The 25,727-nt window shown below is 38.6% G+C and overlaps 1 protein-coding gene across 17 annotated transcripts in view; it reads right to left on the bottom strand.

The window, feature by feature from the left end:
* Positions 1-965: 965 nt before the first annotated feature.
* Positions 966-25,727, bottom strand: part of CYRIB (CYFIP related Rac1 interactor B) — a 97,327-nt gene continuing 72,565 nt past the window's right edge. For 5 of the 17 annotated variants that reach the window (XM_086879129.1, XM_086879117.1, XM_086879149.1 and 2 more), the window contains exons 4-13: positions 18,052-18,134; positions 12,117-12,238; positions 10,345-10,450; positions 9,195-9,331; positions 8,487-8,564; positions 8,278-8,394; positions 7,083-7,162; positions 5,819-5,945; positions 4,167-4,237; positions 966-1,853 (exon numbers count right to left, since the gene is read on the bottom strand). In XM_086879129.1, coding sequence (XP_086735255.1) covers positions 1,790-1,853; positions 4,167-4,237; positions 5,819-5,945; positions 7,083-7,162; positions 8,278-8,394; positions 8,487-8,564; positions 9,195-9,331; positions 10,345-10,450; positions 12,117-12,238; positions 18,052-18,124 — 975 coding nt within the window. In that variant the 5' untranslated portion in view covers positions 18,125-18,134 and the 3' untranslated portion in view covers positions 966-1,789. Of the gene's footprint in view, positions 1,854-4,166; positions 4,238-5,818; positions 5,946-7,082; positions 7,163-8,277; positions 8,395-8,486; positions 8,565-9,194; positions 9,332-10,344; positions 10,451-12,116; positions 12,239-18,051; positions 18,135-19,140; positions 19,224-25,727 lie in introns of all 17 variants that reach the window. The other 12 variants (XM_086879235.1, XM_086879229.1, XM_086879251.1 and 9 more) reach the window with 3 other exon arrangements.

Genomic DNA, 25,727 nt, shown 5'->3' with positions numbered 1-25,727 from the left:
GTCTGGTCCATCCTCTGACACCTCCCTACAGATTCTGACAGACACTGATGAGGTCCCCTCTCAGTTTTCTCTTCTCTAGGCTGAACAGGCCCAGTGCCCTCAGCCTTTCCTTGTAAGAGAGAATCTCCTGTCCCTGCACTGGACCCACTCCAGGAGCTCCATGTCTGCCTTGTCCTGAGGAGCCCAGAACTGGAGACATCACTCCAGGTGAGGCCACACGGTCTGAGTAGAGGGACAGGGTCACTTCCCTGACCTGCTGGCAGTGCTCCTAACGCACCCCAGGACAGCACAGGCCTTGGCCCGCAGGGCACGGCTGGCCCATGGACAGCTCCTGTCCCCCAGGTCCTTCTCCACAGAGCTGCTCTCCAGCAGGTCGGTCCCCAGCCTGTGCTGGTGCCCAGGGTTGTTCCTCCCTGGTGCAGGACCTTGCATTTGCCTGTGCTGAATTTCACACAGTTCTCTGCCCATCTCTCCAACCTGCCAAGGTCCTTTGGAAGGGCTGTAACTTCTCCCCTTCGATCCTTTCCCTCCCAAAAAAGCTTTTATTTCTTCACCAACCTGTGTAAGACATGTTGCTATAATTTGTTACCCTAAGAAGAGACATTATTTAGTATGCTGTGATTACTCAGATTTTACACAGTACAAATACCTAGATCCATCCTAGATCCATCAGTACAGAGAGAGGGGAGTTCATCTCCCCACCACTGGTATGGAAAGAGCCCAAAGTGCAGAGTCATTTCAGATGGCTGTACTGAGGAGGCAGCATGGGTAGCTCAGATGCAGGTTCTTCAGCAACGTCCACTGGGATCTATAAGGATTGCACCAAGTTCCTCACCACCAACCCTACCTGAGTAATAATTCTCAGGGAGAGGGAAGCAGCACAGAGTGGAGAGAAAGAACCCTAAAACACACTAGGCTTAAATCAGTGGATTAGGCAACTGGTTACTGGTAATGAAACAGCAGAGTTTTCACTATATAAAATTTATAAATTTATTTTTTTGTAAAAATCCAAAGAGCACGAAGACATCTCACTCAAAATACTGGTAAATCAAACCACACTTAGAAAAATGAAAGCTGATTTTATTATCTTATCCACAGCCAATCATTTGACATGAACATGCATACGTAATTTTGCTACGCACACACCACAGTTTAACGTTAGTTATTAAAGGTTAAACATACAACATACATCCTTACAAAAATGAGTCAAAATGCAAACGTAACTTTTAAACAAAACAGTTTTTACTCATTTAAAAAAACTTTTGTGTTGGGTACCATTTTGTACAAACACAGTTAATTTAAACAAATCTGCTTTTAGTTTCCTCATGGTTGCACATGAAAATAAGCTGCAATAGAAAATGAAGTCATCAAGGGATTTTTAAATAGCAGAAGTAGGCAGTCTTGCCATGCAGAAGAAGCAATATTAAATATTAGTTTTTCAAAAAAAGAAAAAAACCACAAGTTTAAAAATATTTAGTTCAAGTCACAAATCTTTCCCCAGTACAGAGAAATCCAAATGCAACGCATAATTAGCTGCCACTTAGGATGGCTATTCTGAAAAGTAGAAATACTTTCCAGAACTGATAATTTTCATTGATTTGGCACAGAAAAGAAGTCTGAGCTTACTTAGGTACAAGAAAGTGATTAAAAAAAAGGGTAAACAGGAAGAGAAAAAATAAAAAGCAAGAATGAACGAGATAGTAGTTGCAATCACTAAAAAAAAAAAAAATCTGTGCATCTCAGTCATTGCAGAATACTGTCTACAGCAGGTGCGAATTCCAGGTAATTGTTATTGCAACATGGATTTAATTTGCTTGGAGGTAGTCTCATCATTCAAATGCTTTGTTGTGTACCTAAACACAGAAATAAAGTCAAGATGAGCATAAATGCTATTGCACTTTAGCTTACAAATATGTTATTTCTTATTTTATGGCTCAACCTGAGCATACCAGAGCAAAACCCTCAGCCACGGATCATCACCCACTCCATGGTCACTGAGAACCCAAGCCAGACATTCTGATCAGAAAGTGATATTACTAATCAGAACTATAACCTAGCAGCCTTGCACCAAGGGGGACTCAAAGTAAGCCTCAGCTGGACAAGCTCACAGTACCACCTGTGACATCAGACTGAGGGCTCTGCCCACAGAAAACATCTTCAAGACAGCTTGAGAAACTCTTCATAATTTCCAGTGACCAAATCATCCTAGAATCCCTCAATGACAATGGATTTAATCGCTTTTCATCCTAATTTCCTGCTTAGTTAAGTGACTGCTGCTAAAACTGAAGAGCATACACATGTGCTTATTTCAGCTCCTTTCCTTTTCAAAATTCTCTTAGGATAATAGCACACTTTTAAATCACTATAAAAAAACTTAGTTATCTCTATTTTTATAAGATATCCTCATTGCAGGCTTTTTGTATGACTAACTTCCCTGATCTTCCTTCCTAACTAATCTAAAAGGAAATAAAACTTACTTTGTAATTTATCACGTTAAATTAGCACTTTCATTGTTATCCACAACTGCAGTACTATTTTACTTGTTCATTGATAAATATATAATGACTTTTTAGTTTCAAAGTTAATAATACTGTGGATTTCAGCACTTTTTGGTAATTTATACTTTCAACATATAAGCAGCCTAAGGTTTTCTGAAATCCTGAAAAGTTACTGCACTTGGTATGCTGCCCACGTGAAAAAGCTGAACATGATTACAATACTCAGATGAATTTGCAATTACAAAGAGCTGATTTCCCTCCAAAGGCCATAACACCTTCCATTTGTTTCTGAAATACATTATCTGTCTCTTGGGAAAACACAAGGACTTCTCACTCCTCCAGAATCAAAGATTCAGATTTGGACCTAATTTGTCACGATGACATCTCAAACCTGTTTTCATCACATGCTCATAGCAGCTCACCCCTGCATCTCTTCCAAATGATTCCTAACGGTTTAGAAAAGATTTAAATATCCTACCCAAAGAGTAATCAAATGTACAAAGGCAGGACTGTTACAGTGTCCATGCATGGAAAGGGTTGGAGCAGGGAAAGCACAGCTTGAGAGCATGGACTGGATTCACACTGCTAACCTCAGAGTGAGTGGTGTAATTAGCCCAAAGTTACGTGTCACCGCTCAGTGCAGCAAGCACCTGAACTACACCTTCCATCCACTTTTGTAGTGTCAACAATGATGGGAAAAATGGACTACCAGTAAGGACTGGTGATCATGGTAGCTGCAACCACAATAAATGAGTCAGAAATAAATGCTAATGCAGCATTTTCCCTCTGTGTTTTTACTGATCACCATCTCAAAGACTGATCATGTTATGAAGTTCAGAAACGATCATTTTAGCATGGAAATAATATGAAGCTTCAAATTAGGCATGTACTTTTAAAATTTTAACTAATAATCTGAAACAACTTTGCAAAAGAACCCATCTACAATACTACATTATTTAACTTCTTGCCACATCATGACACAAAAAATAAAATGAGGGCAAATGAAATTAAAGCATCTTCACTACAGATAAGAAAAACAAATCACAAATGCACAATTTCAGACAAGACAAACTAAAGCTTCCACATTCCAAGCAAGTGCATGAGTAACAACACCTAGTTTACAGTTATTTGTTACCTAAGTAATAACACTTTTCCAAGTAAGGAAAAGAACAAAGACTTTATTTGCCTATCTCATTTTGCCAATTCTCCTATGCTGGACACCCACACAATGATCACATGACTGACTGCAGATACAGCTTTACAACCCAAATTAACAGGTTTTAGATTAATATACTGAATTAATCATTTTTCTTTATCTCTCCAATTAATGTGGCAAATTCTTGTTTTGTCTATTCTACAGCACAGACTCATGCCTTTACTTCTTTCTGAAGAGGAACAATTTCTAGTTACTTACCATGCCATACTGACTCATTCTTAACCTGCATGCATGGAAAAAAACCTGCAAATTCACAGCCCTGTTAAAATACAGAAGTTTCTTCATACATCCCTGTCTCAAGATACATTAGAAGAAAAGCCTTCAATAATTACATTCACCTTTCCCTGTAACAGTCACTTAATACTTTGCTATAAAGAAAATGCCCTGGACAATTCATAAAAAACTCACACCAAAGCATTAAAAAAAAACAACCAAGAAACAAAAAGGAGTACCTGAGAGCATTTAGAAGGCCTTCTACACTGTTAGGAGGCTGGTCTTTAAGAACTTTGATGCATCCTTTCATCTAGGAGTTAAAAAAATTACAGTTTTTTCCAGGCTAATACCTTCTGAGTTTACAGGAATGTTTTCTATTCAATATGTCAAAGATCAAAAATAAGAATTTAAAAATAGCAGCAGAGCAAAGACATGTTCTGGATATTAGAAAGGAATTAAGCTTTCAGTACTACATCTTCCTATCACAGACTGGCTTAGCTACTTAAAAAGCTGCATCAAGTGCATCCTCAGCAACTTTGCTGATAACACCAAGCTGTGTGGTGTGGGTGACATCTGGAGGGGAGGGAAGGCATCCAGAGGGACCTTGGAGAGGCTGAAGAGGTGGGACCTGTGAAACTCATGAAGCTCAACAACTCCAAGTGCAAGGTCCTGCAACTCGATCAGGGCATCCCAAGCACAAACACAGGCTGGGCAGAGAATGGACTGGGAGCAGCCCTGAGGAGAAGGGCCTGGGAGTGTTGTTGGATGAGAAGTTCAACATGACCCAGCAAAGTGCTCTGGCAGCCCAGAAAGCCAACACTGTCCTGGGCTGCAGCAAAAGAAACGTGGCCAGCACAGCAAGGGAGGTGATTCTCTACCTCTGCTCTGCTCTGGTAAGACCACACCTGCACCCAGCACTGGTGTCAGCAGTAGAAAAATGGCATGGCTGTGCCAGAGAGAGTCCAGAGGAGGTTCATGAAGATAATCAGAGGGCTGGAGCAGCTCTCCTGTAAGGAAAGGCTGAGAGAACTGGGGCTGTTCAGCCTGGAGAATGCTCTGGAGAGACCTCAGAGCAACTTCCAGTTCCTAAAGGGGGCTACAAGAGAGCTGGAAAGAGACATTTTACAAGTGCATTTAGTGATGAGAGAGAATGACTGAACATTGTGGCTGCCTCATCCCTGGAAGTGTTCAAGATGAGGCTGGACAGGGCCTTAAGCAACCTGATCTAGTGGAAGCTGTCCCTGCCCATGGCAAGGGGGCTGGAACTGGATGATCTTTAAGGTCCCTTCCAACCCAAACCATTCTGTGATAACTTTTGCAGATGTAACTTTCAAGCTCTGCTTTATCACCCTTAAAAAATAATGGAACTGTGAGCAAAAATACATGTTTATCATAAATCCATTAAGAATTATTACATTCAGCCAGTAAAATTAAGACCACCTGTAGTTAATACAATGGGGTATTACTCCCTTTGAAATAACCACAAAAGCACATACAATAACAGCATGTATTCCACAGGCTTACTATCAAACAACAGTAAAAAGTCAGAAACTCTAAGTGTGGTGGGGATGGTGAACAGAACTATTCACCAGTCAGTGAGGAACAATCCAGGGGCCATTGTTACCCTCTGACCTGGATCTTTCAACACAACCACAGCTTACAAATATTTCTAGACACTACCTGAATTACATAAGAACAGATTTTTCATGACCCACTTACATATCTGAAGGTCTAGTTTGTGTTTCTCACTACTTAAATATATATTTTTGCTCACAGCTACGTGTTCAGCACCAACCCAGTGTATACATCTGCTACTAGAACCTGCAAGGCCGAAAAGGAGCCTACACACAATTTAAATACTCAGGAGATTATTTAGCAACAGTAAACTTACATCAATTTTTGAAGTTTTGGCAAAAGCGCCCACCGGATGCACGTGGTCATAGAGTATGATGACACCCACCATTACCCTCAGACAGAATGATACTGTTTCCTCATTTGTAAACCTGCTTCTATATTCACTGGAATTTAAAAACACAGCTTATTATCTATGAAACACAAGATAACAGTACATACTAGTAACACCCAAATTAAGATTAAAGAGAAAAATTCTACTACAAATCTTCAGAGAAAAAACAAACAAGCCCAACCAAATCCACCAGCCCCAAACTTATGGGAGTTTTCCTTACTCCTTTCAGTAACCTGCCAAAAGTCAAGTGATTGTTTAGAAAGTTGCCTGAAGATTAATGACAATTCTCAAGCTTAAAACAGGATCCTACTTCTACACCATTTGGGTTTTTTCAGGGATAAAAATGATTAAAACAATACATATTAACTTTGTCTCTGGCGCTTCCTACACTTTTCCCTGCCGCTTTCTATCTAATACACACGCAAACTTCTCACTTAGGGGAAAAAAAAAAAGAAAAAAAGGCAGGCTGACGGACAACCTTTAACTGCTTTTTTAAATGGAACAGTCCATTCCTAAGAAGAGTGACTGTATAAATGCTTGGAGCTCTTAATGTACTCCAAAACAAATGTCCTGTGGTATTTGGATGGAAACTTAATTAAAAAGACATAGCTCATGCCCCAGTAATTTTACCAATAGAAAACTATTTAGAACACAAAAGAAACAGATTAAAAAAATAATCAAGGATTAGCCTGACTTTGGTCATACTCCCAGCGCTTCTCAAATGTACAAAAGACAACTGACTTGTTTCATGCCTGGAAGTTCCCTGTAATTCCCCTGAGAGAAGCACTGTCATTTTGTTAGAGCCATCAGCCAGGCCAGTCAGCAAGGACACACCACCCAGAGCACTACCCTCATCCCCTCTTTCAGGAGGCCCTGGGCAATCATGCTCAAATAGTCTATTTCTCTGAATTATACATGAGAAAACCACTTATAAAGAGTGCCAAGAGGTTGTCTAGCTTCCATAGCCATTCTATTTTTAAATATTAATATGTTCAGAAAAGTAGACCGCATGATGTGCGTGGCTGGCAAAATGAGACAAGGTGGTTTCATGTTAAAGTAAGCAGCTAGGCTGGTAAAAAAGAAACATCACAGTCCCTAATTACTCCAATTATATTTCTTTCATGCATCACAAGTCAGGTCTGAAACAGAGAGGTGACTCACACCCAGCCCAAGCAGTGTTTGTACTCACGGGGTTTCCAGCATGACCCTGCACACGCTCGCCATGGTGCTTAAGCAATCTGTTGTATTCTCTATCGGTAAATTTTTATTCTGCAGAAGAAGGTTAACAGTTTCCACATTTCAATTACTGTGAAATATTATACTACAAACCTAAGCCAAATCAATTATCTGCTGGCATAGCAATGTGGAGCAATTAAAAATATCAACACAACTATGGTAAGTCAGGTTGTCCAATACTAAGATAAAGATTAACAGTTTATAAAGCAAAGGCTACCACATGGGTTTTGCCTGCTTGTTTATAGTCCAGGAACTACACCCTTGACATAACCGACTTTTGGAAAATTTTGAAGAAATCATCTATCTGCTCCTTCAAAGAATAATTTCTATAGCCAAATATATTCATCTGCTGTAATAGTAAAACTTGAAATTGTGGCAGACACCCATAACAAATAAATGCAAAATAAGAGGACAGTTTTCTTAAAGCATTTTAAGCATAAAGCAGAACTCAGGAAAAAAAGAACATTAAAAGACAGATGTAACTTGGCATTGATCATGTAATCTACAATTATTTTTACTAAGAAATAGTGAGAATTCTTTGCACAAAAATCATCAGCCAAAAATCACCACAGTAACGAAAAGGTATGCTCAGTACTTGTAGTGACTAGATTTTACAACCAATATTTATATAGGTAGTCAAGGATAAATAGGGATGTGTTAAAATGTTGAAATACTTTTCCAGTTCAGGTTCCTTCTCCCTTTTGCAATAATGTAGTATACTTGACTTTACACGGTGCAACAAAAGAGTCTTGGGAAGGAGAAGAGGAAGCTACATTTCAATTCCATTCCCTATTTCAAACAGAGAGAATAAAAATGTTTCCCTTGAAATTTTCCAAAATTTCTGTTCTAAACCACCACCACCACATTGTAGGCAAAATACTTACCTGTCCTACCTCCCTGTTTGAGGAAAGCCATCACTACTGATGTGACACTACCCATCGACTTTTGGGGATGCATACACAAAGTGCCTGTCTGGAGTCCCTAACTCTACAGCATCTGGGAAAGACACATTACATTTCTTGAGGCTTCAAACCCCAAGTTTTATTTCTAGATGCCAGATTAGCTCTGGTGGAGGTTGTGTTGCCCATTATGTCTGGCCCTGCAGTGCTCTGAAGCACATTATCCAAGCCATAAATTTATACCCTTACCTCTGACACAAACTTTGTTGTGGCATCACTTAAGGTTTTCAACATTGGCGTCGCTTCAGCATAAAATAAAGACATTCTGTTTGCCAACTCGTTATTTACTTCATTTTCTCCCTCTGCCTAAAAAAGAGAAGAAAGGGTTTAGTTGTTCTGCATGGAGAAGAGAGGTGGTAACAGAAGACTACATTACATCTTATCCAAGGGTTACCTACTGGGACATTGTTAATCCTCATACGGCTCAGAGTTCTCCTATAGTAGCTGAAGTCATTCTGAATAGCAGGATTTGTCATCTATGTTGATATGGAAGCAAAAGAGTTGTGAGAAATTCAAGAAAAGTAAGGACAAGTTTTCATAAAATACAATACACCCAACAAGAAAATATTCAACTTCCCGAAGTGAAACAAAAAGGCCTGTGATCTGCTGGGAGCTGGTAAGAGCAGCATAAAGCTTTCTGGTTTCTCAGACTCAGAACAAGTTCTGACAGAAACGAGAAAAGGAGCAGTCTTCTAAATACAAGTTGGAAATTAGTAGGTTGAAAAAAGGTGCTTTGCTAATTTGACTCCAAGAATCAGACCAGCAAATTAGTTACCTTTTCAGCTTCCTTCTTTACACGTTAGCAAGAAAATAGCTGAACTATGGGTGTGCACAAGCTAAAAGCAGCACCATTATCCCAAGAGATATGCCAAATTTGGGTGAAGAAACATGATTAATGTGAACTGAAATACAACAAGTGCCTAAAGCTAATATGATATTTCATCTGCTTTCCAGTTTAATCTAACTCTAGGTCACAAGAGCAAGCCAAGCATATTGGATACTTCAGTATCCACTGAACACTCTATTCCAGAAAAGAACACAACCCAGATTGCTTCAGTAAACATACTTGGCTTCTTTTTCTAGCCCTTCTGATTACAAGCTCTTACCTTGAGCTCATCAAATCGGAGTGTAAAGTGAAGAATTTCTGCAAACTGCTTAGCAAGAGCCTGCTCTCGCTCCAGGTGCTGTGTTGGGGAATATGGGGTGCTCGTCAGGGCTCCCAGCAGGCCCCGCAGTCCTGCCTCTGCAACAACAGGAGAAGAGCTTGCAACTTACAACTGCACCTGCTTCTTGTATCAATACTGGCTGATATTCTGCATGCTAGACCTAAAATATACAGCTGCCAACATACATGGTGATTAATAATAAAGGGACTTGATGAATTGCTTATCTACGTGTAAACTGCTGTTATATTTACATACAAATTGCGGTACAGACCAGGTCTCATCAGCACTGACAGCCACAAAAAAAACTTCTTGAAAAGTTTTACTCAAACTTTGTCTGCAACATTTGTGGAACATATTTCAATAATCTGTGTTAATAGACTTCAGCCTTTAGGACAACACAGAATTCAAGAGGCACATAGCTGTAAGCAGAAGTCATGCCTTATTTAAGATAAATTTATAATCCAGCTTCCCGTTCATCTCCTTGAGAAACACATACATTTTATAAACCAGAACTTGCCTGCAAATAGTTTTCATGTTTTAAACAAGTTTTTTACAAGCTATGTTAATAAATTTGATTAAAAATGAGATAACAACAGAAAGCTGGTAAAAAACAAGTCTCATATATTTTATCAGCATAGCCACCACATCAGTGAGTTTCAGAAGAGGCATGAAGCACCATCTCAAGTACTGCATGTGTACAAAACCAAGATCAGGCATTTCCACATAGCAAATTATTTCTGGTGTTCTGGGAGGAATAATAGTCACTTTTAAGTACTCTTGGTATCAGAAAGACAGAATTAATTCCTGATTATTTAGTCTACTAATTTTCAGTTAATCAGCTGGTTACTGCTTTCCTTATTAAAGGAGATATTAAAGGAGTAGAAGAAGAGTAACAAAGATGATCCCATTCTCTCTCTTCTCTCAGGTATCCACTGAAGCAAGTTAGCTGTCATCCAGTGTTTGGAAGGAACCTGTGCAATATGAGCTCTTTTCCACATAGGAATTGACCTAGATGTGATCACACCTGAATATGCCAAAAATACTGATTAATGAAGACAAAAAAACCCCAAGTTAACACCTTTCCACTTACCTAGTCTTTGAGAAAATTCATAGAATTTCTTTAGTTTGCCTACTAGTGGAACAACTGCACCCCATGCTTTCTCTTGCAGCTTCTCATCATTTGGATGCTGTATTGCCTTAAATTAGAAAAAGAGAGGAGAAAAGTATGCTTAGATTGGGAATAACTGATGTACTGCTGACAAAACAACCCCAAACAACAAAACACAAAAAACCAAAACACCTATGCAGGACAATTGTTTGAAGAGCTAATAATTAAAAATCTACCTACTAGAAAGTTTTCAGTTTAGAGACAAGCATGTACTAACCCATGTCTGTTCCAAAAAGGTCTAAAAAATTGTGTTGAAAGTAAGCATCCTGAATAGGAAAACAACTTGGAGAGAGTATAAAGAAATGGTTAAAAATCAAGTTACTCAGGTAAGAAAATTTACATAACTAGATCAAGTTAATTAAAATTAACAACTTTACTGTGCTTACTCCAAGCAAAAAAAAATTAGTGATCAAAGCCTCATTTTAATGTTGGTATCTATCACTAATTCCCAAATTTGCAAAGAAAAAAAAATTGCTGTGAAATTCAGGCTATTACAATAGGAACATTTAAGCTTAATCAAGGACACAAAGCACCACCAGGACACGGACTACACCACAGCTTTGAGGGATATATTTACAGACTTCATCTTCACAGTAAACTTCACAGACATATAATACCTTAAATTCAATCTCTCCAGTTAGCAATTGAAAATATACTAAGAAAACAGAAATAAAAATGCTCATAACTCTCCTGCAGCATTTTCACCATCAAGTTCTTTATTTCAGGAACTGTTTCAGTCAACAGTGGGCTGTGGTTTGCAGCAGACTCCTCTCTGGTCCTAGAGAGTTTTCCTCCTGCCATGTCTACCTCCTCTCAGAGGAGGATCTCTCCTACATCCATGGCAGCTGCAGACACACATTCCTGATCCTTCAGCCTGTCCCTGAACATGCTCCTTCCTTGAAGAACAAGTAAGCTATCTCCTCTCCTAAGGGTTTTGTGTGACACAGTTATCCTTCTTAAACCTACCTTATCAATTCTGAAGAGAGAAAAGCTCTCAAAGCTGAACGGCTTTGAGTATCTCAAATTGCTACGGAGTGAATAGAGACTCCTCTCTAATACTATTTCTTAAGGGTATGTTAGAGAATAACTCATTCCCTCTGAGCTAAGCAGCCCCCATTGCTGCACGTGAGGAGCAAAGAAAAGGGGCTGGGAGAATATTTATTCCACTCTTTATTATTCCATTATTATAAAGGAAAAATGGAGTGATGTTCTGTACAGGAACTTTGCTTCTGCTCCAAACATGTACTTTAGTAAATAAAAGCCAATTAAAAGGGATTGAAAATGAGATGCCTTTTGTGTTAGGATTACCAAACCAGGCTTCTCCAGTTACTATACAAGAGGATGTCAACACTACCCAGTATTGCACTGTAGTCCCACCATGCTCTTTCCAAATTCACTATTAACTCAAGAGCTTATGTGGGAACACAGAGAAAAATCAGTAACAAAAACACCCCAAAAACTCTATGAAACATCATTTGCTATTACATATGTGGATTAATATGACTGAAACAAGCAACATCTGTTTTGCTGTTAAAAAGAAACATTCCAGAGCAGAAATTCAAGACAGTGATTTTAACAGACAACATGCTCTGCCAAAAGAGCTCCTGCAAGCAAAGTTAAACCCCAGCAGTGTTTGGTTAGGATCAGACAAAGAACAACCACAGGTTGTGCACAATTGTAACATTCTAGCTCACCTCTCGTATTTCATGGCCAGCTCCTCTATATGACTGCAAGTCTTCCAGTATTCCTTCTGCATCCTTTAACACTACATTCACCTGATTATAAATTTCCTTTTCAGATTCTGTAGGTTGGGCATCTAAACAGCAGAACATATTAAGTGTATAGATATTTATTTTTAACAACAACATGGAATTCAATCGGCACACCATCACCTACGGGACAAATTCTTCATGCAGCAACTCATCAAGAATTTTCATTCTCTGAAGAGCTACTACAATGTGTAAGGAACTCCAAGAGACTAACTGTATTCATATTATTAGTCTCTTCATTTACCATCCCAAAATTCACCTGGATTCTATCTTCTTGACTTATTTAAAAGTGAGTTAGGAGAAAAAAATCCTGATGAGTTGTCTTTATGACTATCATGTAATCTCACCTTGGGATGCAATAGAGGTTCACTGGAAGCAATTTAGGTAAGCATTCAAAAGACACTCACTGCAGATAGCACAGGAGGTGTCCATGTATATTGTTATCTAAAAAAACTGCACCAGATTTTTTTCTTTCTTGTCTGCCTCATCTTTAACTGCTTGGGAAAGAAGCCATATCTTTTATTTCTAAATATATTTAATTCTCAAAACATCCTTCACTGCACTCATCTCACAATCAAAGCTGAGAACAGAAAGATCCAGTGTGAGCTTGTGTAGGACTTTTTTTTTTTTGTTCCCTGTCTTTAAAGACATGATCTGTCTCCCATTCTTTTCTAATTAGCTAAGGGCTTCCCAAAAGTATATTAAGTCATAATTTCAAAAAGATACATATATATTTTTAAAGAAATGTGATTCTGTAAGAAGTATGTGTTGAGAAGAATCAACAGAAGGTTTTAACCTTTAAAAACAATCACCTAGGACAAGTATCTTAGACATTGTTTACCCAAAGCAATTTTTTTTCTTTTAAAATACTGATGGAAGCTATAAGGTTAGTTCCTTTTAGACTCATATTTGAAAAATATATATATATATATATTTGTTAGTTACTAAAGATCTTTTAAAAAAAACTCACTTCTCTGCTAACATGGGCAAAATATCTTATGGAATAAATATCATTGTATTTTAGCCCATTATTTCCAATGCCAAAAATCAGGGTATTAACAATAGATTCTTTTTTATAGGGAGAGACAAAAGCTATCTAAGGACAATACATCCTCATGACTTTGTGCAGTTTGAAGAGTCTGGAAAATGTCTTTTTAGAAGTGCTTTTTCCATGATCCATATGTATAACTTCCAACGGAAGTTACGTATATATTTACATTTGAAATAAAACACCCACAGTAACTTAGGGTTACACTCTAGAAAAACATAAGGGAAAACAACATTTGTATTAGGAAAAAATAAATTTCACATACATTGCATGTCTGAATTTTTGCTGTAATTTTTGCAAAATACCTCTTATTTTTATAGTTTAATGCATAAAGAGTGGGTACTATTAGCAAATGTGCCTATATATAGACCTTGCAACAGTTCAACTGGTATTTTGAGAAACATCAAGAATTAGCACAGGTTAAAAAGAACCTGGTCACTCCTTTGAAGATAAATAAATAAAAGAGCACCACATTGATTAGGCATCGAGTAAAAATGGCCAGTGCTTTTCAGATCATCACAAAGGTCACATAATTTTGAAAGCTGCTGAAGACTGCTGTAAGAAATGAAGACAAAAAATGAGGGAAAAGAGCAGACAGGGAAGCACCAGTTGACTGGCAGCAGTTCATGCACGAACATGAAATGTTACAGTGAAATACAGACTAAGACGTGAAGCTCTGTAGCATTCCAGATTGTGTTGTTAAATAATGCAATCAAGACTTGTCACTTGGATTGTCTCACACTGAGAACATCTCCTGCCTATTTAATTTTTCATGCCATTTTTTCTTTACCCTGTGCAGTAAGGAGAGTTCATTTTTTCAAGATTGAGAGGGACAGAGCAGAAGGGCTGAAAAGAATTCACTTCAAAACCTGCCAACAAGCAGAACAGCTGCAGTACTACAACCCTCAGTGTTTAGAAATGATAATCATCTTCCAGATACAGATCTAGTGGTCTTCACTGGACAGCTGGCTAGGCAAATCAACACCATCATCACTTCTCTTAGTGTAGGATGTAATCAGCCAACCACTATATTTAATTTCCTTAAAATGTTCCAGGAAACTTAAACCAATGAACATTGATACTGAATTTGTTGGGGTGGTGGGTTTTTTTTATTTGCTTGTTTGTTTTGATTATTACAAACTTCTAAATATCAATCTATTTGAAAACGAAGTAGGAACTGAGTTACTTCTTTTGGTATGTATTTAATTTTTGAAATTCAACCTAGTCCTCTCCAATAAAAGACATCTATAAACCTGATTTGTCCCAACTCATTTCCTCTGCCATCTCTAAAAGAGAGGTCAAATTTAAAAAGCAAAATTTAAATTATTTTATAATCCCTTCACAATAACATTTAAAATATTATTAGAATAGAATTAAAAGGCATGATATTAAAAAATCTTCAGAGCCTAATGCTGGCTGACCCAGAGCAAAATTGGTTTATTTGCTACCCAGTGCTGATCAGGGCATTGTATTCTGAAATCGCATCACAGGGGAAGAACGAGGGAGCATCCTCTTCCTAAGCACTGTTATCATCTTGAATGGATGGAGGCAGCATTCCTATATTATGGGAATAGCACCCCTCAGTATGTACCTGAGGGCTGAAGCCACAGGACCTTCACTTGAGAATTGTGGAACTCCTCTTCCCAAGGTGGAGTGCACAGAGCAGGAAAAAGGGAGTTGCTCTTCTGGAGTTACTCTTGGCAGCTATGAAAAAGCAGTGCCAGGCATCCAGACAGAAGGATGAAGGACAAAGTTTCATGGATTTCCCTTCTCCCTTGTCCATTTAAGTTCCTGCTACAAGGCTACAACAAGGCTGTGCTTTTATCAGCAATGCTCTCCATGGAAAGAACAAACCCATTAAGCACAGCACAGCTCACCCATATGTTCTGAGGTTTGATGCTGTGGCCACAGGAGCTGACCCCCTGGTTACTCAGGGCAACTCTACTATTTTTAATCCAATAGTGAGAAAAGGGAAGACTGAGGCTCTGCAAGTAAATGGGAGTTCATCTTTAAATTAATTTGTGTTTGTTTAATCACATTCATCAGAATGTCACTGCACTAGAGGCAATATACACTTAGAATTCAGAATGCTCACACAGTAATGTATTAGAGACAGTAGAGGAGACTTGAAACAATATACAAACGCTGTTATGTGAATTAAATACTACAAAAGTGAGACAACACATTGCATGCGGGGAACACACACATTTAGTGACTATTAAAATAATATTTGGCTAGCCTACAGAACTAGTAGAGAGAGAAATTTGGGGTTAAAAGTTTACACTGAACAGCAAACTATTTAAGCTGACATTTTTCCCAGGGAAGAACACATCAAGTCATCTGAAAATGTCTGGGACAAAACTCACAAACAAGGGGAAAAAAATGCTAGACTGCTGGAGATGAAATAATTTATTCATCTCTGCTGGCATTTCTATGGAGAATGCTGTCTCTGTGGCTCCTCTGAAACCTGGCCAAGTCCTCTGGAGATAATGCAGGATACTGTCAGTGCTAGCTTGATATCACCATCTCTAAGTACACTGTATTTTAGCTGCTATTCAAATCTGTAAATTTGGAATGGATTTGCAACTGTGACAGTAATGACACCAATGCAAAAGTTGAGCTGTAAGTTCCTCACATTTTAGGTGAACAATATTGACCTGTGCACTTTGCTCAGTGGCACTGCACAGACTTTCAAAGAACACTCAAGACAACTATTTGTTTCAAACAGGTAAGGTGAATGACCAAAGAAAGCATAAGCTTAACCAGTGTGGAGGTAAAGAAAAGCTTACAGCTCATCATATTTTTTACATGGATTCTCATAGTCAGTCACACCAATCACTGGAACCTAGCACCAAGATAAACATCTGGGGGAAAAAAGAATGGTTAGAAGGCTAAAACCTTTCTAAATTTGAAGTTTCTGGCCCTACAAAGCTTTATGAACATTAGGTTTTAGTTCTGTATGGTATTATGTAACAAACATTGGAGCCTGCTCACATACATGGATTTAAGAACAAAAGACTTCAAGCTGCCTATTACTGGGGCAGGAGTCACACAGAATTGGCAAATTTGTTTTAATACAGAGCTTACTTGTCCTTCCACACAAAACTACAACATTAAGTATCACAAGACTAAGTGCCAAGTCTTGAAGAAAGATCTTGGCTGTGTCAAAGCCAAGATCCTGTCAAGGCAAGCTCTCTGAAACAGAGGAGAAAGAAGCATGGACACACAGTATAGCAGCAGAAACAAATGCAGAACAGGGTCTAAAATGAACAAAGATCAGTCTAACAATTCAGCCATAATATAAGTCACCTGATTTGACTGCATAAGAAAGCATTTCATGTCAGCAACCTGCTTACTCTCATGCCAAATCCTGTTCATGCTCAAAACATGCATTTTAAAACAAAAGTGATATCTAAAGAATCCGTACTAAAAAGAAAAAAGACCAATTTTTATTGCAATTTATTTTAGAACTATGCCTCTTCTATCCAGCTAACGTGAATTTAATTTACTCCAATTAAATTTTCAGTATTTACAGATTAAGCTGGAGCTTCACAACTCTAATGGCCTCATACATGAGGTCTCCCACTTCACTAAATTTTACCTATTATGACTATATGCAAGAATTGGTCTTAGACAAATTTTGCTTTCTGATTTTTGAACACAGGCCCTGCTAATCTTCCCTTTATGAATAATTTGTATAGCTAGCATCTTCCAATAACAATATATTCAGAAGAGACAAGTGATAAAAATTAGCACTACAGGATAAGGGTTTAGAGAAGTTGTAACTTTAAATGTCATTGAAGCAAAACCATATTTCTTCAAGCACTTGCTTCTGTATTACAACTAATATAAAAAACTGCTACTGTTTCATCAAACAAACAACTGAAAAACAACTCAGGGGAAAAAGATATAATACCTGAAAATTATCCATATCATAATATTTCATAATTTTTTTTTCATTGCCCTATTCCATTTCGTTCTATTACATGGTCAAAAGGTACTTGAACATTAATCTTATTTTATGCTTGCTGATTTACAGCTGGCTAAAGAAACAGCATATCCCAAAAGAAAGTAATTAAACATGCATAGCAGAAGGTAGCAGCACTTACCTGCCATTCTTAGGCTATCCTGTATCATGCAACAAAAACGAAAAGCAGAAATATTGACATATGTGAACCTTCTAGAACACCTGACATTGATCAGACAAGCTACATGCCTCTTCTTTCCAAAATCAACTTCATCTCTATACACTTTGAGATCCCCTTTTAAGAAGGCAAGAGGTTAAATTTCAGTGGCAGATCCAGTAAGGTTCACATATAACCTTTAACATGATGATGCTGGAGCTATGAATAGCTGTTGTGAGCCATTCTGTGTATGCAGCATTATTAAGTCACATTGGAAGTGATGAGAATTTCATTTTCAGTTCTTCCTTTAACGAGCAGGGGACAAAACTCACAAATTTGAGTAAGTCAGTTGCAACTTCAGTAAGTCTCCAATTACGTAATTACAACTATTCTTAACATTTTGATTAGATGTAGGCAGAATTTTGGTTTAATTTTCAAGAACCAAATCAGGTTTCAACAGTCAAATGTAATTTGAAAGCCCTTCCTGAAATAAAGATTTTACATTTTAGGACCTGAGGATATTTTAGAGCAGGTTATTGCTTTCTACTGAAATTCGCTGAACAATTATCCATAGCTCGGGCATGCAAAGCAGTTAGAAGGATGGCAAAATGAAAACATACATTTAGTACATGACAAATGCAGTCTACTGCAGGCAAAGAGTAATAGATATATAAAATCATCTTCTCACTTTCAAAATCAAGGAAAAAATTTGGCCCCTGCTCAAGGTCTGTGCATGTCAAAACTTTTAGAAGGTTCCCCATGTTAAGGTACCTGCCAAGACAAGAATAAGAGAAAAGAAAATTTTCTTTGTATAAGAAAGTACAGCCCAAATGTAGTTGATTGAAGCAGCGGGAAAAGAAGACCAGAGAGTTCCATCAGGTACGAACCCGTCCTTCAGGCTGGGTGAAGGGACATCCCCACCTCGAGGATGCACAGCTGGTGACCTCAGCAGTGCAGCTTTCCTGCAAGAAGTGACCATGTCACCAACATCCTCACAGCTGCCCCTTTGGGAAAGGGGCAGAATCCAATGGAAGGCTTTGCCAGGGACTGTTCTGTCCCAGTACACCCTAGCACCAGTGTCCTGAGCAGGAGTACTGCCTTGAGGGCCAAGTACCACATTTGAAAGCATTAGCCATGCTTGATTTTAACCTGATGGGACAACAGAAGGAAAGAGCTTTAATTTTGTCAGCCCTTATAATTGTGTAAGAAGGCCATCATAGAAAACCACATCATGATACATCATTTCAGTGTGCAGAAAATGCTAACAGAGATGTGCCACAGATCTTTTACACAAGGTGCCTAAAACATCTGTGAAACTCAAGACAGTTTCAATTCAGACTTTTGGATGTAAACAAACACACATTAACTGCACGATGAATGACCAAAGCAGGATCAGGAATGATTTAGCACTCACTCCTGTGTATGAGAGATTACAGTGAACAACTGCTCAGCACAGATTACTATGGCATACTGACAGAATTTCTCATTTCATGATTATTTGATTTGCAGGCAGATGGATGGACATCACTGACCACAGAGACCCAAAATGACTAAGCACATGGAAAGAAAATTTACACAGCAGCATGATGGTGGCTTAGCTACCACTGGAGAGGGGGGGAAAAAAAAGGAAAAAAAAAAAAAAAGGAACAGAAAAAACATGCAACTCTTTCAAATTCCAACTTCACAATTGAGTCCCCTGGCCTTCACTGCAGCAGGTATAAGCAACCCTACTGTTACCATTTGAAATGCACCAGCTGTGAAGGGCTGAGAGACTTACTTTCAAAATCCAAGAAAAAATGTGCTGCATTGTGGTCTATGTCCCTGGTTAGCACCTTAATGAGATTACCCATGCCAGCAAACCTAAAAATAAAAATGGCAAAATAATTTAGTTCCAATAACCATTTCCTATTTTAAGTACACGCCTGGGTCTCACTGGAGCAGGGCTCCCATTGTGTTTTGCACTCTGGATTCATCAGTTTCTGGTGGGGAGCAGAACTTGTGCATGGTACAGTGCATTTCCATGCCCCTTCTTAGAGAGCAGTGATTGTTGAAAAACTGGAAAGGTTATAATCTTTGGCAAAAATAAAGATATGAATTACTGGCTCTTTTTCATCTTTGTTTAATACATATAAAGAACATGTGACCTATGATGACTGAGCAATTGTTTTGCATAACTGCAGCACTGAGTGCCAAACAAACCCATTATTGTCTAGGACAAAAGGAACCTCAAATGGAACTGGTGTCATCATAGCACTTTTTTACTACCTCTCTGTAATCCGAAACAGATTTCGGAAAGCCTCTCAGTAGTAGTCATCTGTGGCCAATGAACAGCTTTCCCATGAAATCACAGAGTTACAAGCAAAACAAAAACTAGACTTTTCCAAGACCAGGAGAAAAATCAAGTTTCAACAGTTCTTCTTATGTTTGCTGTCACATCCCAGCTAAAAGAAATGAAAAGTGGAAGAAAAATTAAATAGTTGTTAGATTACTTGAGATCAGCTGAATTATCAAAACAGTTTCAAATGTTACCACAAGTTTCAGAAATCAGTACCTGCAGCAAGAGTATGAAAACTGCATTTCATAACATAGCAGCCTTTTCATGAACCTTCCCATGTTTTATATATGCTGAAAATACACATGCTACCCATTGCTCTGAAATGCCAAGAGCTCATCAGAGTGCTGCTGAAAGACAAGCAAGACACACACACAAAAATCTCATCTCAAACTATTTAAGAATAAGCCATCAACAATCTGACATTTTGATTTAAGCACAAGACATAAAAAAAAAAAAATCAATTTTCAAATTAGTCTAACTACACTAACCAATTTTGACTTTTACTGAAGAATCACATTTACCTGGAAGGAGATAGCATGATGCCAAGAATCATTATTAGGAGTCAAGGAAACTGAAGCAATGTGAACTCAAAACAAATTGTCTGGCAAAGCAGATTATCAGAAAGCGTGTTGACAGATTTATTAGTCAAACTAAGAACAGCATACAATTTATTTTCTGGGATCTTCAAGATTCAGCAGTCAAAGCTTTTGAAGAAGGGGCAGTTCATCCCAAATTGCTGAAAATAACACATGTCTTTGCTCCAATAACTTCTACAGAATGAGTGTTAAGAACCTAGACTTCTAGCATTGCAACTTTGAGTGTAACCCAGGTGACCACAGGGGACTGCACACAGCGCTTCATCAGGAGGTGTATGCTGGCTTTTTCACATGTTCAACCTTCTCCTTGAAACTCAAGGAAATGCAAGACCTGCTTCCTAATAATATGAACTTATTTCCTGGAAAATCAGATCAGACTTCTAGCCTGTGAGAAGCACCTATTAATTCAAGGAATTTTTAATTTAGGGTGTCCAGCTGAGAGACTCTTGAAAAAAAATCATTCAAACATGGTTCTTCAAAGAGGCAGCTTTTCCAGGACCTTCTATCCCATAGCATGGCAAACTATTTTAAAGCTAAACCTGCACCGATGCTGTGTAAACACTCAACAGCAGAAAGCAGAGAAATTATTTTCCATATCTCTCAAGCGTGTTCTCTAACACGGGACTGAATAAGCCACTTTGTACTTCAGAGTTTTCCAGATTATGAATGTTCTTCTTGTTAGGGAGCAGACAGAGGCATCCTTAAACAAATATTTTCAACGGTGTCAATTAAAAATCAGAAGCTGCATAATGGTGATCCAGTTTACAGATTCAGATTAAAAAAAAAACAAACCTCATTCTCAGCATATTAAATATTTCAATTCCAATATTAACAAACAAGCAGCAAACACGTGGCAGTGAATAGTGCTAATGGCCTAAAGAGAACTCCTGTACCTGTAATTACTGCCATGCTTCAGCAGCATCATCCCCTCCCCCAACAAAATATTTTCCATATCTCAAAAAAATGCCTCTGTGTAGGTTTTGCCTTTGTTTTGATATTAACCAGTCTTCTAAGAGTTTACAGGCTCATGCACATGGCTTAAATATTGGATAACATTACTTGTGAAGGTCAGAGTAGGTGCATGCTTATAGGGTTGAAATATTTTGAAGCCAAGTTCACAGAAGAGCACATAAGCACTGCAGAACAGATTGCTTCACTGAGCACCTATCACCTCCTAATACAAATAGGGAGCTGGGGACTCAGTTTTGTAATACAAATACCTTCATCCCTCAGGAAAATTTGCCAGGAAGAATATATGGTTTCTTTTCCAGGAGTTAAGTTTAACAAATAGAGAAACATAATAAAAGTTCTGGCATTACAATGGAATAGTCAATGCAATACTCAAGTAGAAGATGCAACAGATCTAAAGGTAACAGCTCAGTGAAGAGAGCCTCCCTGAGCAAAGGAGAGAAATTGATGATAATGGATTAATTCAACTATGACAGCAGCAAGATGACAAGACGTGCTATAGGAATGTATTTCAATTTACAATTCACATGAACACAAAGCTGCTTAAACACTTGTTCACAATGAAGCTCCCAACAAACCTCTCCCTTTGTGTCTTCATTGTACTGAAAAAATCTTGATAAATTTTAGTCATATCAGAGTTTTGCACACAAGATGTACAATCACATTTACTTTCTTAGAAGCAAAGCAGCTACTGTATATGGTTTTATGGTGTGCATGGAAATTTATCTGAAACTGGACAAAGCCAGTACTTTTTCAAATTGAATCAAGATGCACTGTAACGTTTACTCAAGGATCTCAAGCATTCCTTAAAACTGGAAGACCAGCTGTGTTTTAAGAACTGTGAAAACAACCATTTCTCCTGGTTGCAATCCAAAAAGACTTTAAGCTACGAAGAGCTTGAAAACTCTATTTACAAAAATATTGAGAAGATGTAATTTCTCTAGAATTTTTTTGGAGGATGCTTTCTCTCACCTTAGCATTCCAGGTAATTAATGCAAGAGCCAAAAGGTCAGAATCTACTCTTCTGGCAAAGCTAAGCACTCCCTTCTTGAGCTCTGAAATGACCTTTTAGAAACAAGACCATGGTGCCATCTGTGAAACTTCCCAGATTCATGGAAGCAGCTGCAGGTCAATATGCCACAGCTAAGGTTAGACAGCCCCTCACATTTGTACATTATTTTCCTTCAGAAGACATAGCTGAGCAGCAGGCAGAGCTGACCTGTTGTACTCAGAGGGAACACTACAGAAGGGAAAATGGAATCTGACCCTTCTGACAAGGTGCTGCATCAGCAGAATACCTGGACCAATCTAGAGTAAAGCAACCTAGCTCAGAGATGCATCAGGCCCCTGACAGATAAGGAAAAGATTTACTAGAGATTCTTGTTTTCTTCAAGATGGCTTATCATTTGCAGTTTTTCTGGACCCAAAACACAGGAAAGAAAGACCACTACTGGCTCTAATACTAACAATGAGAAGCATGAAAAGAAGTCTACAAATCCAGCTGTTAACATTGAGTTTCAGTGACCTCTTCTGCTCTTTGATGCCCTGTAAAAGCATCACCAGCATGAAGATTTTGGTAGTTCTGTGAATTACCTTGGTAATTAACCACATAGTGGCATGCCCAGCCACTATTAATTTATCAAGCTCTCTTACAATTTCCTTCCAAGTCTACAACTTCATCTGAAGTAAGCAAAATTACTGGTTTAGAAAGTCAGGTGTGGTTCCAGTTAGGTAGCGCTGACACTGAGCTTCCATTGCATAGTCAAGAACATCTAGCACTGACTGCACCCTTCTTGAGCACATTGCCACATCAATCAGCTCCAATTCAAGAAAAACTTCAGCCTGTAAGAAGACCAAAGCCATCAGCAAGCACTACGGTTGATTTTGATGTCCTGCAGCTGGGGTTTGTTTTGGAGCTGGACAGCTGGTTCAGAACACTGACTGGAGGTGACCTCTGTGGGTGCTAACCCACCTTTTCACTCACAACTCTTCCAGCACAAATGGAAAAAAACCCACACACTGAAGCTGTAATCCTTACCAAGAAGAATTCCGCACATTGCAATCACTAATATCAAAATATTCACATGTCTGGCCTGAGGTACACTTTAGGTCACTACCAATTTGTCTTTCCACAGCTTGAGAGCATCAACCTCTATCCAATTTTATTTGGTATTCTCATTCAGAATACAGTACACTTCAAATCCTGCAAACCAATTTCTGTCCCAGAGGTATTACTGATTTTAAAATTTTATAGTGCAGTGCCCAGAGGCAACTCATTAGGTAAACTAACATCCTAAGACTCAGTAAAAGCACACATTTAAACCACTGAAGATTTCTCCTGCCACGAATGCAACATCACGAGATCAGAGCGGAACAAAAACACTAGTTTCTGTCCAAAAACTGACTGTCCCTGTGAGGCTGCTCAGAATCCCTGCTGGCATGCTCTGCACTCCAGCACAATACTCGAGCCACGTGGAGCAGGTTATGGGAAATCGGAGCACAAGCCAGGAACACGGCTTAAACTTGACCTACTTGCAGAGGAAGACATACGGAATGCCACATTGGATTAGGATGATTTGGCCCATTACAGCCTTATGGGGTTGTATGATGTTGCGTGTAGAGTCATGATCAGACAAGCGGAAAGCAAAGGCATATTTTCAAAACAAGTCTTGCACGCATGCCCTTCCTTCCTGTGGAAAACATCCCCGACACATTTCAGTGCCCCCCACCCCCCCCCAGGCTAAACCCAAAGGAAATGTAATAGAAATCAGCAATGCAAGTAAAGTTATCTGAGCACCAATGAAATTTCCCCTCTCACACCTGGAAGAAAAACTTGCATTAACAAGGATATTGCTTGCAACTAGTGAGCAGCTAGAGAACTTACTCTCATTAAAGGTAAAACACTACCAAAGGGGTTCAAAAGCGGTATTTTCTATTTTTCTTTTGTTCTATTACAATATCAATATGCTTTCAAACTAGTTAAAAAAACCAAAAAACAAAAAAGCCAGTTAAATAAATAGATTAAAGAATTTGTTTGTGATCCCTGAAGAAAATCTGCTTCAAGAAAACATCAGCTTACCTTTTGGATAATGTATAGGCTATTCCCAATACTAAAATCCACAGTATGAAAACTGTATTCCCTGAAAATCTCATATGTAGTTAAGCACAAAATTATATGGAAAGCACATCTAACGAAGCAAGAAACATTTTACTCCTGGGATGTGAATTTTAGATTTTCATTTCATCATACAAGTGTGGCATAAACCTCCAATTCAGAGATATTTTGGCAAAATAGTCAGTAAAAAACATGCACAGCATTATAGTGGAATACCACCAAGTTATAACACTTGCAGTATTGCTACATAAAAACCACTTACTGAATGTCTCCCTATACTGTTTTTCTAGAAGGATAATTCTATCAGCCTGTTTCAAGGCTTATTAAACAATATCTAGCCATCAACAGGGAGAAGGAAAAAAAAAAAAAAAGAGAAAAGGAATGAGGCAGCGGATAGGTGGCTGCCCACATCAGCTGAATCCAAGGCAGCCCTTAGCAACACATGGCATCACAGCCTGGCAGCCTATGGCATCCCGTGTGGCTTTCTCTGCCAATGAGGCAGCAAAGCTCCACAGCCAGTGAGAATTTCTGCCCTCAGCCTGAAATGCTAGAGACTCCTGCAGAGATGGAAACAGGCTGGTAAAATGCACTGCTGGAATCACTCTTTTTTGATGGTTGCAGCATTCTCCCTGGATACAAATGTGTTTTTCCTAGACTAATGCATATTTATTTCTCTTCTGAATAGTGCTAAAGCAGCAGAGATGCCTTCTGACACGTTCTATTTCATCTGTTGATATTAGTGGTGTTTTAAAGTAATAAAGATCTGCCATGATACAAAATCCCAAAGTAATATCATACACATCAGAAAATAGAGTCAATATTAAAAAAAACCAGTAGCTATCACTCATTATCACCTTTAGATTTAGGAAGAAAATGCTTGGTGCCATTAGCTTACATAAAGTTACACTTTGGATAAACTGCTTTCATTTTCAGGATTCATCATAGCTCTAGTAACATCACTGAAAGGTGACAGTTCAAATTGTGTCACCTGTGTAAATGTGCTGAATCAAACACATGAGTGAAGTGCCAGAGCCACCCCCAGTTCTGCTCAAAACACACAGTTTTACTTCACTGATGGACAAGTTTGCAAGCAAGCATTAAGATTTCAGCAGCTTTTACAGACACTTTTGGGACAGAGTTCCCAGTCCAAACCCATGCCCAGACGGGCACACGGCTTTGCACTGCTGACACCCAGTGGCCACAAAGCAGGGACTGCAAACCAACCACAAGAAAGGCAAAAAATCCCCCTCCAAACCCCCTAAAACAGCCTATATGCCTAAATTATTTGGGCTTCAATCATTAGCATCTTATCTCAAAAGTGGAAAAACAAATTATACAGCCAGATAGGA

This window comes from Cyanistes caeruleus, chromosome 1 (genome assembly GCF_971803275.1).
Source record: "Cyanistes caeruleus chromosome 1, bCyaCae1.hap1.1, whole genome shotgun sequence".
Taxonomy (NCBI): Eukaryota; Metazoa; Chordata; class Aves; order Passeriformes; family Paridae; genus Cyanistes; species Cyanistes caeruleus.
Note: the sequence above shows the minus strand (reverse complement) of the source record. Positions and strands in the feature narration are given on the sequence as shown.